Source organism: Lissotriton vulgaris, chromosome 1_1, assembly GCF_964263255.1.
Source record: "Lissotriton vulgaris chromosome 1_1, aLisVul1.2, whole genome shotgun sequence".
In the NCBI taxonomy this organism is placed as follows: domain Eukaryota; kingdom Metazoa; phylum Chordata; class Amphibia; order Caudata; family Salamandridae; genus Lissotriton; species Lissotriton vulgaris.
This window is the reverse complement of record NC_141685.1, coordinates 2,002,176,195-2,002,191,296: the sequence shown is the minus strand read 5'-3', so window position 1 is coordinate 2,002,191,296 and position 15,102 is coordinate 2,002,176,195. Positions and strand designations below refer to the sequence as shown.

The following is a 15,102-nucleotide window of genomic DNA, read 5'->3' as shown; positions in this document are numbered from 1 at the left end:
TCTGCTACCTCCTGCTATTTCTGCACATATTGCCTCCTATGTTTGTTGAACTCCAAGGAATGGCGAATACGTGCGTGGGCCCACATTTATCTGGCAGAATTCCACACAGATATCGATTCCCATGGATTTAACACGCACTATTACCACCTGCTCGGGGCAGGTGTTAAATGTATCCTGTGGCCAATGTGGATGTGGCATTGAGAGGGGTTTAAATTAGAGGATGTGGCTCTACAAGCTGCCCTCATACGTTGGTAAGGGTTTGGGATGCGCTTCAGCTCTTTCGTAATGCAATTTTACTGGCTGCATTTTCCGGCAAGTAAAATTGAGTGCAGAATTCCCACATCCCTGGTGCAGGAACACTGGGCCACTTATAATTGTGCCTCGCAGAATTTCATACCGGAATTCTGCTTTTCACCAGTATGTCATAACAAGTGGGTATGACCTGATGAAGTGTCCGCAAAACAGTGGTCGTAACTGGTGGTAAATCACCTCTGGGTGGCAAAACATGTTTTTATTAAAACCTAATTTTGTTAACTTTGTATTAATGAATGACTGTTAAACCATGTTCTGAGAACAGACTCAAGCTCTGAAATTAAATGTGATACATATTTGTTTGATTTTATAGGAAAGTCTGTAGTTCTTGCAGGATCGCAGGAGTAGCTCACTGTTTTGGATCATCAGTGAAAAGTGATGCTTTGGGATGCCTAGAAATCTGATGAAGTGCAAGTTTGCTGAAATGGAACCTGACATTTCACTGAATGGCGGAATCGGTGACTTTGAAACCATTTCAAGATCAAGAGGCTATGATTTGGTAAGCTTTTTAAAACATTTTTATTAATTTTAGCAAATTGCGCAAGGTGTCAAAATATTGGTTGCTGTAGTTACCTTTATTACTCAAATTTAAAATCATCAACGTGTAATTTGGCAACGTGCATGCTCGCGTCCTGAAGTGGAAGGTATGAGCTCCTCACTGTGTGTGTGTCCTCTCATTGGACTTGAGACCTACATCAACAAGCACAGCTAGAGTGAAGTATGTAAAGGGCAATATCAGTGGCACAGTAAGGCTGGACCCCAGAGGAATGGCCCACGACTCTAGAATGAGATGGCACAAAAAGTGTGACAGTTGCTTTTCCATACCAGGGGATGTGTTTCTGCTAGGGGTGGGCGGAATTTGCTTAGTCGCGCTATACAAAGTTCTGCGAAATGGTAAAAAATCTCTGCGAGCACGCAAAAGTTCAGTGAACACATGGAATTGCTTGTTCTCCCGTTCGCAATGCTTTTTTCCTGTACGCGAAGGCTGTTTGCGTGCTCGGGGAGAAATATCTTGCGAACACGCATTTTGAAAGCTCGAACAAGCAAAAAATTCCACGAAGCCGCGGATCGCAGAATTTTTGACAATTCTGCATTTCTACGCGGAACGCGAAATTACCTAAATTTCGCAAAATCTTCGAGCGTAACGGAATTTACCCCCATGCCTAGTTTCTGCACCATATACTATGACCTTATTTAAAAAAAAAAAGTTAAATATGCTAAACGAATTAGCCAATTTCGCCATGAGCATGGGACAGCAGTGCCTCAGTGTGCAGAGTCTGAGAACAAAGAATAAAAAAAGAGTCCAGCAAAATGCGAACATTTGGGGATGGCCACACAGAAATGGCAGATTTTCTAATTGGACTATACCAAAGCGTGTACTGGACTTGTTGCTTAACATTGATTGACTTTCTTGTCGCTTCTCATTCCACGGCTTGTCTTCCCGTCTTGTGTTTTTCCCTCAAACCATCCTTTTGATTAGCTGATTTGTATATTTCCACTGCTTACTTTTAGGGAACTGCTTCTTTCATTGTTAAGAATTCTATGGGAGTGCATGTGTTTTCCAGCTCTCTCCTTCATGTGTGCTTCTCCCGCTGCACCACCATGCTGTAGTATATGCTCTCTCTCTCGAATGCTGCTTTTTCCCCTCCTTTGTTATCCCTTCTCCCACCACACAGCTTTTTTTTAATTTAACACCGCTCACTCCTTGTTGCTTCCCTCAACTTAATCCCATTGCTAGCTCACTTCTCAGTCTTTTCAATATTTATTTTTATTGTTTTTTCACACTTCTTGGAGGGCGCATTAGTGTCCTCAAAAAATATTTTTATATACCGCTCCAAGTGGCATCCATCATCTTGGACTGTCAAATTAAAAAAAGCAAAAACGTGGACCTCACGTCACCTACTGGGTGCACGCATCCATGCATCTGCTGAATGACATGAGTGCCAGTACTGTCAAGACTCATATGCACGTGTCTTGTCATGGCCTTTTTTTTTTAATTTTCTGGTGCAGCAATTTATAGGGTGAAAAGAAAATGTATTTATTGTTTATAGTGTTCTACTTTTAACCATTTGATTACTTCAGCTTGCGTAACAAAGAAAACATCAAAGCTTGGTAAGAAATATGGAGAATATGTACAGTGAGAATTTGATAGGTATATAGCACCCTCTTCCTAATTTAGGGCTAACGTTTGGATGGAGGTTGTAGCCCCACCACCCTGTATGACTTAGTGATCGATGGTCCTCCTGAGTTCTCAGACTGACTACAGACAAGAGTACCTAAAAATGCCAAAGTAATAGTCTTTGGCGGTCCTGCCTTACATTTTAACTGGACTTCTAGGAGCTTGCAGTGTGAATGAGAAGTATGCATAGGGAGGTCTTTGATTAGGTGATCTTAGATTTGATGTGAAACCATATTATTAACTAAGGAGAGAGTAGTGAATTAACCCTCCACCCCCTTTATTTAAGTATCAAGTAGCTATGAAGTAAAGACAAAGATTCAGTGAGGAATCCGGGGCTTACCCTGAGCTGTGGCTCAAATTGACAAGCTTCTTAACAGAAAATACATGTAACGTATTTTAGCATCACCAAACCGTTAAAGTTAAGAAATTAAAAACCAATAAAATTCGAACACCAGTAAAAAGAAGAATAAGGTAATGATTAAAACAACAAGTTAAAGGGTATCAGGTGATCAAGAATTTTTTTTTAAAGAAAAAAGTGTCCATAGAAAAGAAGGAATATCTGAAGTCTATGTTTATCTTTTAGAGGCTGTGATTTTCAAAACGGTCAACGCGAGGCAGCAGTGCACGATAGTAGCACTTGAAAAAAAATAAAACCCCAAAGAGATGATGGTCTCAAATAACGGTTAGTATTTTTTAGGTCCTCAGCGCCTGACATCGCCGCTGCCATCCCAACGGCTACAAGGTCACCCGCAGGGACCGCACCAATGGTGCTGGAGAAGGATTAGCCATCGTCCACAAGTCCACCCTCAAGGTATCCGCAGACACGGACGACACCCTCAGCTCTGCTGAGCACCTGCACTTTCGGATCCACACCGACCCCAACACCACCCTCAGAGGAACCCTCATCTACAGACCCCTCCGGTCACAGTTCTGCGACTCAATCGCCGACCTCGCCAGCACACACGCACTCGCCTCCACGGTCTACATCCTCCTCGGGGACCTCAACTTCCACCTCAAGAACAACAGCAACACCAACTCCACCACCCTGATCGACAACCTCGCTAACCTCGGCCTCAGACAACTCGTCACCGCACCCACCCACGTCGCCGGCCACACGCTTGACCCTGTCTTCTCCACCAGCACCCACGTCGCCTTCAACAACACCACCGAACTCCACTGGACTGACCACAGATGCATCCACTTCACCTTCAAGAAACAAACCACTCGCCACCACACCCAACCACTGCCACGCCGCTGCTGGAGCAAAGTCACAGGAGACCAGCTGGCCACCACCCTCGCCCAGAACCCACCCACCGACCCAGACGCCACCGCCCGCAACCTTAGACAGTGGATCGACGACTGCGCCAACACCCTCGCCCCGCTCATGACACTTCACAACAGCCGCACCAGCAAGAAAGCCACCTGGTTCACCGCAGAGCTCCAGACCTCCAAACGTACATGCCGAAAACTGGAGAAGAAATGGCTCCACGAACGTACCCCGGACAGCCACGCAGCCCACAAGGACGCCACTCACAGACATCACCACCTCATCAAACTAGCCAGGTAATCGTCCTTCAAAGACCACCTGGGCAACAATGCACGCTACAGCAAAGAGCTCTTCAGCATCGTGAAGGAACTCTCCAACCCCAGCGCCAACACCAACGACATCCCGCCATCACAGAACTGTGCGACTCACTGGCCACCTTCTTCCACAGCAAGTTCGCTGACATCCATGACTGCTTCAACACCACGACCATCCCGACTACGCCAGACCCCACCGCTACAAACACCACCCGCACCAACCGCCTGACCTTCTGGTCCAACGACAACGAGACACGCAAGATCATGAACTTCATCCACTCAGGATCACCATCAGACCCCTACCCACACCACATGTTCAACAAAGCAGACGCAGCCATCGCACCCCAGCTACGGAAGGTCATCAACATCTCCTTCGAGACAGCGACATTCCCGAAAAGTTGGAAGCACGCCAAAATCAACGCCATCAAGAAGCCCAAGGCGGACCCCAAGGACCTCAAGAACTTCCGACCCATCTCCCTGCTCCCGTTCCCGGCAAAGGTCATTGAGAAAATCGTCAACATACAACTGACCCGCCACCTTGAAGACAACAACATTTTAGACCCGCCCCAGTCCGTATTCAGACGAAACCACAGCACCGAGACAGCCCTCATCGCCGCCACAGACTACATCAGACGTCAACTAGATAACGGCGAAACATCAGCCCTCATCCTCCTAGACCTATCAGCCGCCTTCGACACAGTGTGCCACCGCACACTGAAGACATGCCTCCAAAAAGCCGGTATCCAAGAGAAGGCACTCGACTGGACCTCGCCTTCCTCTCAGACAGAACCCAAAGTGTCTGCCTCCCACCCTTCTGCTCCAAAGCCACCGACATCATCTGCAGCGTCCCCTAGGGCTCATCTCTCCGCCTGACGCTGTTCAACTTCTACATGGCCCCCCTCGCACTAGTGGCCCGCCATCACGACCTCAACATCATCTCCTACACCGACGACACCCAGCTCATCCTCTCCCTCACCAAGCACCTGCACACCGCCAAAACCAACCTCCACGAGGGAATGAAGGAGTTGCTGACTGGATGAGGAGCAACCGCCTGAAACTGAACTCTGACAAGACGTAGGTCCTCATCCTCGGACCCACCCCCTCAGCCTGGGACGACTCTTGGTGGCCGACCACTCTGGTAACAGCACCGACCACGCACGCAACCTAGGATTCATCCTCGACTCCTCCCTCACCGTGTCCATGCAGGTCCGCTCCGTCTCTTCCTCCTGCTACAACACCCTCTGCATGCTCTGCAGGATCTACAAGTGGATCCCGACCGACACAAGAAGAACAGTGACACAGGCCCTCATCAGCAGCAGACTAGACTACGGCAACGCACTCTACGCAGGAATCCCAGCCAAACACCTGCTTCGACTAAAACTCATTCAAAACGCCTCCGCCCGACTGATCCTCCACATCCTCCGCCACAGCCACATCAACCCCCACCTGAGAGACCTACACTGGCTCCCGTCGACAAAAGGATCACCTTCAAGCTCCTCACCCACGCACACAAGGCACTCCACAACGCTGGGCCAGCCTACCTAAACAGCAGACTCAGCTTCTACACCCCCACCCACCAGCCGTGCGTACGCCGCTGTTCCCCTCATCCAACGAAAGACCTCCGGCGGCAGATCCTTCTCCTACCACAACGCCAAGACCTGGAACATCCTCCCGACCCACCTGCGGCAGACTCAAGACCTTCTCACCTTCAGAAGACTCCTCAAGACCTGGCTCTTCGAGCTGTAGCAGCACCCCCCCTTCCTGCCCCCCCCTCCCCCTCAGCGCCTTGAGACCCCCACAGTTAATTAGTGTGCTATACAATTAATCTGATTGATTGATTAATTGATCGATTGTAAATGCTTTCTGGCCAAAACAAATAGCTGAAATTACCTATTTCCAATGTAAGTTCAAAGCAAAGATCATAGTTTCAGAACTGGTAATCTAGATAGTCCTAAACCATCAAGAAAGCTTCTGAGGCATCTAACATAAATAAAAAAGTAGTGACCACCGTGCTTGAATTAATCTCAGCCTCTCGTGATCGCTTAAGGCTGCATTCTAGGCAAGCGATACACAAATCTGCTTTAGTTCTCTTTTGACAGTAACAGCCAAACCTGAATCGCTAGACCAGATCCCTCTAGGTGGGATTGGTGTCACTACAACGCATGCTTTTACATCGCATGCCTTTACAACGCGGTTTTTACCACGCAGTCCATTACAACGCATAATGCTTTTAGGCGCTGAATAGTGAATTATTTAATTTACTATTCCAACTCCAGTCCCCGTGGATAGCAGGGAAGGTGTTGGATAGTAAATTAAATATATTCCCTATCCTAGAGCGCCCCCCAGCGCAATGCGTTGTAATGGTTTGCGTTGTAATGGTTGCGATGTAATGGTAGTGCGTTGTAAAAAATGCGTTGTAAGTGATGTTTCCCCTCTGGGTGGGAACACAAGCAGTTCAAGACAAGTTACGTCTACTCGGGCCTTTTCAATGATCTATAGTTTGACTCCTGTAGTACAGTGAGAACTGGACCCACATCTGGACATACCGGTCACATTTAGAACCTCTACTGCAGCAAACAACTGCGTGATGGAAGCAGTGCTTGAATTCATCTTGGACACCAGTGATTGCTCTGGCCATTTTCACTTATTGTGCCTCTCCAGACAGAGACTAGCCATATTTACACCAGTCTTAGCACATTGGTATGGAATAACTTGGATTTTGAGGCATTTATATAGAGGCCCTCCCGAAGATGTGCATGATCTGTAGCATTCAAGTCTTGAAGTTTCCTGGCTGATATGGAAAAATCAGGATGTCGTCCGCGTAAAGTGCAATCCTATCTGACAGCCCCGCCCTCCACTCAAAGACACTCACCTGGGCATCCATCCTGACCCATGCGACCAATGGATCCATGGGCAGTGCAAACAACAATGGTGATATGGGGCATCCCTGTCTTGTCTCCGACATTTGGGAAACGGGTGGGACAAGGAACCTGCAACTCGCACGGTCGCAGAAAGATCCATATACAAGAGCGGAACATAGGAGGTGAATTGGGGGCTCAGGTTCAACCTCTGAAACAGGATAAACAAATAATCCCAGCTGACAGTTGAAAGCCCTGTCGATGTCAGCCAGGAGCACCTCTGCCGGCCTCCCCAGTGGATCCACAAGAGCCTGGGTATTATACACATGCCTAATGTTATGTCGTGAGGCCCAATTTGGCATGAAGCCTACCTGGTCAGGGCGTACTAGTTAGCCACAGGTTTTACCAGGAGTTTCACCTCTAAATTCAAGAGGGAGATTGGGCAGTATCAGGAGCGTTCCTCTGGCAGTCTATCCTGTTTATGGAGAACGACCTTTCTACTTGTCCCCAATCTGGTGGAACCAGTGCCATCTCACATTCCGAATGGATTGCCCCTAATAGGTGTATTCCAAGCTAAGGCATAAAGGCTTTAAAATAATTCACATTGGAATCCATTAGGGCCTGGAGCCATTCCCCCAGCAGTAGTCCTACAAGGGCTAGTGAGAGCTCCTCTTCAGTAATCTCATGGTCTAGCTGAGCTCGAGCGGTATCCGAAAGTGCCTGGGAAGGTAAATTATCTACAAACACAGCAATTTGATCAAGGTTAAGGATCTCTTTCTAGTTGTACACCACACAAAAATTAGTGGTAAAGCTCTGAGCTACTTAATGAGGGCTCTCCAGCAGTCACCCCTGCGCAACCCAGATTAGGGGCAAAGAAGATTAGTATTGGGTGGCTTGACACAACCTGTGTAGCATCTTGCTCAATTTGTCTCCCCCATTGGTTTAGTCAGCTTTGCGCCTCCTGCCAGGTCTGCTTGGCTTCCTATTAAAGCAACTGATGGTACGCTGTTTGAGCGAGTCCCAGTTTTTGCCGTGTGACATGCTCATCAGACAGACGACCCCGGTGATCAATCGTATGCATTTGCAATTCGAGGTCCTTAAGGCCCTGCACACTCGATGCGGGCACTCACCTACACAATAACTGATATCCGTTCCGTGCAGTGTGTGCTTTACACAGAGACTTCCTGTGGGGTACCCAGACCTTGTGTTACCCTCAGGGGTAATGCGTGTGCGTTCTAAGTGCCACATATGGGCCAGGGAAGGGGTATACAGTGGGTCTGTGCATTTCAACTATGTAAACATACAACGTCCCCAAGCCCCTTTCACCCTCATAGTTCAATAAATGAGAAATACCTTTCCCCATCAGCTCCCTATAGGCCCATTTCACTACGAAACACAAGGAGAGGCTCTCCAGGGGCACCACAGATCGGATCCATTGTGTCAAACACATCCAAGGAGGCCCCCTCATAACCCTCCATAAAGCCCACTAAGTTATTTTATATGTTATGTTATACTTTTTTATAAAACGCACAGCTGCCCCGGCAAAGGGGCGTCCCAGCTCTCAGCAGAAATTAGGAGGCTACTAACAAAAAGCAGGGCCTATAGCGGAGGGAAGAGGTGCGTTTTAATTGCCTTACGAAATGCCAGGTAATTATTCATGCTGCCGATATGTATTGGAAGAGAGTTTCAGAGTTTGACTGCCAGTGTATGGAAGGAGCGCCCACCATCATGCACCCTCGCACCCAGGGAACAACCACCAGATGTTGACCCATCGAACGGAGTTGGCGGGTGGGTGTATGGGGTAAAAGCAGGTTGGCCAAAATGCAAGTTGTTACGGCAAGCGCAACCCTCGGCATCATCCACCCGTGCTGACAGCTCCTTCGTGACCTTCGTAAGTGTGTTTACCTTCTTCTGTAGGGTCGCCACTGAATCTTCAATGTCGGGCACCCCTGTCTCTGCCTCCGTGATTCAGTCTACTGCCTTCCTAGGGTCCTGACGGAGCAAATTTACGTCAGAGCCCACTGCCCCAATCCCAGCCTTGAGCATATCCGGTGACTGCGTGATGGTCGTTAAGAGCCTTGCATTATCGGTAGTGTCTACTGCTTGTCCGCCATTCCCAAAGGCCAGGGCTGCAACTTCACACTCAGTGTATTAGTCCATGGTACTCTGCTTGACAGCTGGAGGAGCCTTGTCATAGTGAGTGGTGATTCTAGTGGTAATCCCAAAGCCACTAGAGGGGCTCCAGTCATGCGGCCGACCTACCAGGCACCCTGAAGGCAAGCACGAGCATGCAGCTGCCTGTGCTCCAGCCGTAGGCTCCCCGCACAGAAGGGTCAAAGGCCCCAAGTATGAGCGAGTGGGCCCGCCTACAGGCAGTAGCGAACGCCCTGCCACAAGCCGCACCAGTACTTAGCCGGCTGCTTCCGCAACAGAGGCACCTCCTCTCAGTGAGGCTCCCTAAAGGAGTCCAACACTGGCTGATCCAATCTCAAGGCAGAGTGCTGGAGGGCAGTCAACGCCCCAAGGGAAATTGTCCTCCATAAGTCTGTCAAAATGATGCACACTCTCCAGGTCTGTCTGCCTATCCTCGCAGGAGGTATGGAGGGCCAACTCCTTTCAGTTCCATCTCGCAAATCCATGAATGTATCCCTCTAGAGCCAGGTGCCACCACCTCAACGGAAACAGGCGTGTCCAGCCTGCCATCGGAGGAGAAGCCGGCCTGCCGCTGAAGCGAGCAGTAGAGCTCCGACAGAGTCGGGATCACACAAATGGAGGCCGAGGCCAGATGTAGGTTCAGGGGAGGGGTGTGGGGGAGTTAGAAGCCACCTCACATATCCAATATGAAATTCAGCAAAAGGGGCTGGCCACTCGAGTCATTGAGCATGCCCCAGCCTAACTGAGAATGGGAGAATGAACGAAGGCCAACCAAGAGGTCCCAGCTCAGGTAGGAGGCTCTGGCGGAGCATTCAGGGCCACCCCCTTGTCCAACAAGGGCCCGGGCCCCAATACGCCCACGCCGTACCTGGTATGCAGGGTTTGCTGCCCAAGGACCAACCTGGCGCTTATTCATCTTTGGGACATCTCTTGCATCGGGATGTGTGTGTGTGTGTGTGTGTGTGTGTGTAGAGAAGTGGCCTTTTTGACATGGTCATCCCACCTTTTGCCGGATACATGATGTGATTTCGACTGAAAGTGCCCTGGGTTCCTGCTAATCGGATCACAAGTGCCAGAGTTCTTTCCCAAAACTGTACAGTTGTTTCCCCCAATTGGTAAAACCTTTAGCACCCTCTGTAAGTCCCTAGTAAATGCTGCTAAAGAGGGAACCTAAGGGCTGCAGCATGAATTGTGCCACCCAAGTGACCCCTCACCAAGCACATACATGCCTGCCAGTGCGTGTGTTTGGGTGCATTCAACAGTAACAAGAATTTGCAAAGCAATAGGTCTCGCAGTACTGAAAGTTTGAGCTATTGGCGTTGCTAATAGTAATGCAACTCCAATAGTTGAAACTTACAGTAATGCGAGACCATATTGCAAATGCTTTCTTGCAGTAGAGTTATTATTAAAGGAAAAAGTGCACGTTGTCCTGTGGTGTTTATGAAGTGATTTTGTACACTAAATATGGAAAAACTGTGTTTGTTTTTGTTTTTTGCAGTAGGAGATATAGCCTAATGGCCTGGTCTGCCGACATTAAAAGTGGAAAATTACTTTTGCCTCAAAATCTCAGATGAGCACCATTTGATTCTAGACAAGTCACAATGTTCGTGTGGTTAAAAAACACAGTAGTCCGTTTGTACTGTAAAGCGCTGTAACGCCATTGTGTCCAGTTAGCTCTATAAATAGCTGCCATAAAATTACTTGAGCAGAAAAGCGCACCGGTGCACATAATAGAAAAGGGGACCCCAATGGCCGGTATGTGAATTGTATCCTTAAAACCCTTAACAGCTTGCAAGGTATGGTCCTGGGCACATCACAGCATGTGACTGTGCCTTGTGTCCTTTAGCTGATGGACAATAGTGCGCACTTCGAATCGGTCTCCAAACGCTACATGAAACACTGGAAATATCCTTTCCAATACAGGCCATACTGCTCATATTGGGTTGAAGCCCCTGTTAATCATTTCATGTGACTTGGTTATGACTCTTTGGGAAAAAGTGATATTTTAGGTGAGCGCTTGCTAGCATTAAAGTTTTATATTCACCTTAGCGACAGTGCTTCTGCTTTGAATAAAACAAGCCCAGTACTGCTAGAACCTAGTTCACAAGATTAATAATAAAGACGTAATTCTTTGCATAACGGGCTGCAGGAAGAAATGCAGAGCGGTGAGGGAGGGAGAAAGAGCGAGAAGAGGGAACTGGAACGGAACTAAAGAATGCATGTATGCATAGCAATGCATTTGTGAATTCCTTTTCTTAAAAGGATTACTTTTCTTAAAAGTTCAGTCTACGTCATAGAAGGAAACATTTGGGCCCACAGCCTCTTGAGCAAGTTTAAACTTCTCTCAGAGGGTTGATAAAATATACAAAAAATGCAGATGGGAAATCGTTTGTTTTAAAACAAACGCTGGATCAAATTTTGAAACTAAAATGTGTTTGGAAATGTAAAGACGAGAGCAGCATTTGTTATGTTTGCGCCCCGCTGCTGAGGAGAAATTCATTAACGTCAGCCACCGATGGACTTCCAATGAAAAGCAAAACACGACCAGGCAGAACTTCTGTTCCCAATCAATCAGCGAGAATCCAAAACCTCACTAGAGCCTTTGATCTCCGATCCCCTTTTAGACACAGAATGGGGGACAGACAGATCCCAGCCACCATGACGAATGAAGAAGCACTTACGAGACAATTCACTGCCACACAGAAGTCTCACGCCTTCCACTGTGAAAACATACATGCCTTCCCGGAGGAAATAAAATATGTTAGCAGCAAAATGCTTTTATATATTTGTTATATCGCCTCAAAATTATTCACCAGGGAGAAGTTAAACATTAAAAAAGTAAACAAGCAGAAGGAGTGCAAGAGAAAATTGGGTGCCGTGCTGAAGCCAAAAGGATGGCGCCTATGCATATAGCTGTGTGTTCCTGCAGGACGATCCATCGCAGCGGAAATGAATAATTACAAAGCAGATGAGTGCCTGGTGGTCCGCGACGGGAGGAAAGCAATAATTACAAGCATTGAAAAGGCAATAGGCGGCAATGGGTCTGAAGGCGCCCTTGACCGCAAATACATAAAAGTGCTTTGGCATGCTGTGGTGGGAGTCGGGAGGGGTCTGAAAGCGTCACTGCAACAATAGTATAAAAGAGTTCTCCTCAGCAGCACATTAAACATACAAGCGGACCTAAACAGTAGTTTGGCACTGCTGCTTCCGGACTAAACGGAAGTCAGTATCACATCAACAGCCACTAAAAAGCCAGCTAACCACAGCTATGCCAATGTTAAACTAATGGCAAGCTTCAACAGAAATTACCTGGCAGTGGGTGGAGTTTCACCCTACATACTAATTACTTCATGCCTCGGAGAGGCAGCGCATGCGCTGCCCTATGCAAGACCTAAAAACTCATGTCACACTCCTCTGTGTGCCATGTTCCCTACCACTGCATATATTTTTAAGTGACCCCTACAGCCTTAAGGCAGGGTGCTTAATATTATGAGTGAAAGCATACCTGCATAAGCAGATATTCCCCTATGCTGAACAGTTCGATTACAGCCAGTGCAAGTAAAGAGGGAAGGCATTTGAAAACGTGATGGGCACTGGTGAAAAACTAGTTCTCCGGCTACATGATGGCTTCACTGAAAACCATGATGTTGAACAACACACATCTTGTATTGATGAACCCACACTGCTTCCAGTGTTGGATTTATCAATACATGCAACCAGAAGGCACCTCAGAGGTGACCCTTGCAACCGTACCAACTGCTGGTGAGCTGACAGACTGGTCTTAGCTAACCTAACACCAGAGATGAATTGCTGACCTCCAAGGATGAGGGCCTTCGCTGCCGGGATGCCAGAAACCAGACCGGGTCTGTCAGGGGGTGTCTTTCACCCCCTCCCACAAGATGACCTACTGATTAGCCAACCAAGGCAAGGGAGCTCCAAAGCAGCCCCTCTGCCTTTGGTATGCGACTCTGGTTTCCAGCATAAGAGAGGAAGCTAAACCCCCTTTCCTGCCCCGCTCCACAACGCTGGCCCTGAAATGGATCCGCTCCTTTCTCACCGGTCGAATGCAAATTACAACTGTTCCTCTCAAAACCTACAGAAAACAGCTGTGGTGTGCCCAAGGGCTCCTTCCTGAGCCTCACCCTCTTCAACGTCTACAAGTCACCACTCACAGCCATCGTCTGGAACCCCAGACTCAATATAGTCTTCTACGCCGACAACGCCCAGCTGATCCTCTCCCTCACCAACGAACCCACAAACGCCAGGAGCAACTTCCACAACCGGATGAAGGCTGTCGCCACCTGGATGAGAGACCGCTGTCTCAAGTTCAACTCAGACAAAACCGAAGTCCTCATCCTGGGTCCCACCCCCTCAGTTTGGTACGATTCCTGGTGACCCGCCGCATTAGGAACTCCCCCCACCTCTGCATCATACTGGACTCCTCGTTCACCATGAACCGCCAGTTTAACACCGTCTTCATCCTGCTTTCACACATTTTGCCTGCTTTTAAATATTTTCAGGTGTATCCCCACTGAGTCCAGAAAGACGGTCACCCACGCTCTCCTCAGCAGCAGACTCGACTACGGCAATGCACTCTACTCCGACGATACCCAGAAACTCCTCAAGAAACTGCAGAACATTCAAAACGCCACAGCCAGACTGGTCCTCAACATCCCCTGCCTCAGCCACATCACCGAACACCTAAGAACTCCAGTGGCTCCCAGTCAACGGAAGGGCCACCTTCAAGCTCCTCACACACACCTACAAAGCCCTCCATGACGCGGGACCTGCATACCTCCACTACCGCCTCTCATTTCATGCACCCACCAGACATCCGCTCTCCGCCTAACAGGCCCTCGCTACTGTCCCACATAATCCGAAGGACCAGGGCCATAAGAGGATCCTTCTCTTAGCTCGACACTAATAGCTGGACAACCCGGGCCTCTGCACCTCAGGCAATCACCTCTGGACCTGGCTATTAGACTGAAAGGATCAGCTACCTTAACAAAATGCGGAAGACTCAATTTCGATTCAAAATCACTGATAATCTCCCACCGCTGAAAAACACACCCCTTCACATGGACGCCCCTGTGCCTCCTGAGGTGATGTGTGTGCTCCCTTGGACCTTGCCCCAGACTCACTTCAAGTCTTGGGGAAGGGTCCCTTAAAATGTTGTTAAGTAACCGTATGCAGTGTATATTTTCTCCCTAGCTTAACATCGCTGCAAAGTGCTTGAATCACAAGTATCAAACTGCTGTTTACTTCAAACCTGCTATTTTAAACTGTACCTATCCGAACAATTTTTCTCTGGTGCCTAGACATATATAAAGATAGTGGCTACTTTTATAAATTGGTGTGGATCTCCTTCTTGAGTCGTATTTTCATTGATTAATCATTCTGTGTATTTGCAAATGTCTTGCGCTCCTCTCTGTTAAGGGTAAGCTGCTCAACCACACTATCCCCAACAGAGCACTTTAGAATTGCATAGCAAGGCCATGTATATCAAGTTATTGATACATCACATGCTTGTTTCCAGTCCAGGGAAGGCTTGGCTTGGCAGTTCGGGCTGGACTATTCCCATGAGGCACAGGGTCAAGACTGATTTGCATATAACTGTGTATGAACTGGGATGGCGTGAAGTGAGTTAAAGGACGATTATGGATTCAACCCAGATCTGTGACTGGGGGTGTGTGTCTGAAAAGATTCAGCACCCGTCCATCTCCCTGTGTTAGCACATAAAGAGCCAGCTTCCTACAGGGGGAGTGGGCTATCTCCGCCCGGATAGTTACCCAATGAGAGCCACTCCTGGCCCCCATCTACGCTGGTGAGCCCAGTCCAGCAATTCCACCTCCTCGAGTGGATGGGTTAATCCAGGGCAAAGGAAGGGCCACAGCAGCAGCCCAAGGCAGTTCAGACCCCACACAGGGCTAGGGCCACCAACTCTCTGGTGCCCAGGTGCCCGAGATCACCAGGCCCGATTGACCATACCCCATGGCGGCTGGCGCTCTCTCAGGCTTG

The 15,102-nt window shown here is 48.4% G+C and overlaps 1 protein-coding gene across 1 annotated transcript in view; it reads left to right on the top strand.

Moving 5' to 3' along the window:
* Positions 1–15,102, top strand: part of PROSER2 (proline and serine rich 2) — a 213,830-nt gene that overhangs the window by 32,231 nt on the left and 166,497 nt on the right. Inside the window, exon 2 of the mRNA XM_086919992.1 lies at positions 626–811. Coding sequence (XP_086776118.1) covers positions 701–811 — 111 coding nt within the window. The 5' untranslated portion in view covers positions 626–700. The remainder of the gene's footprint in view (positions 1–625; positions 812–15,102) is intronic.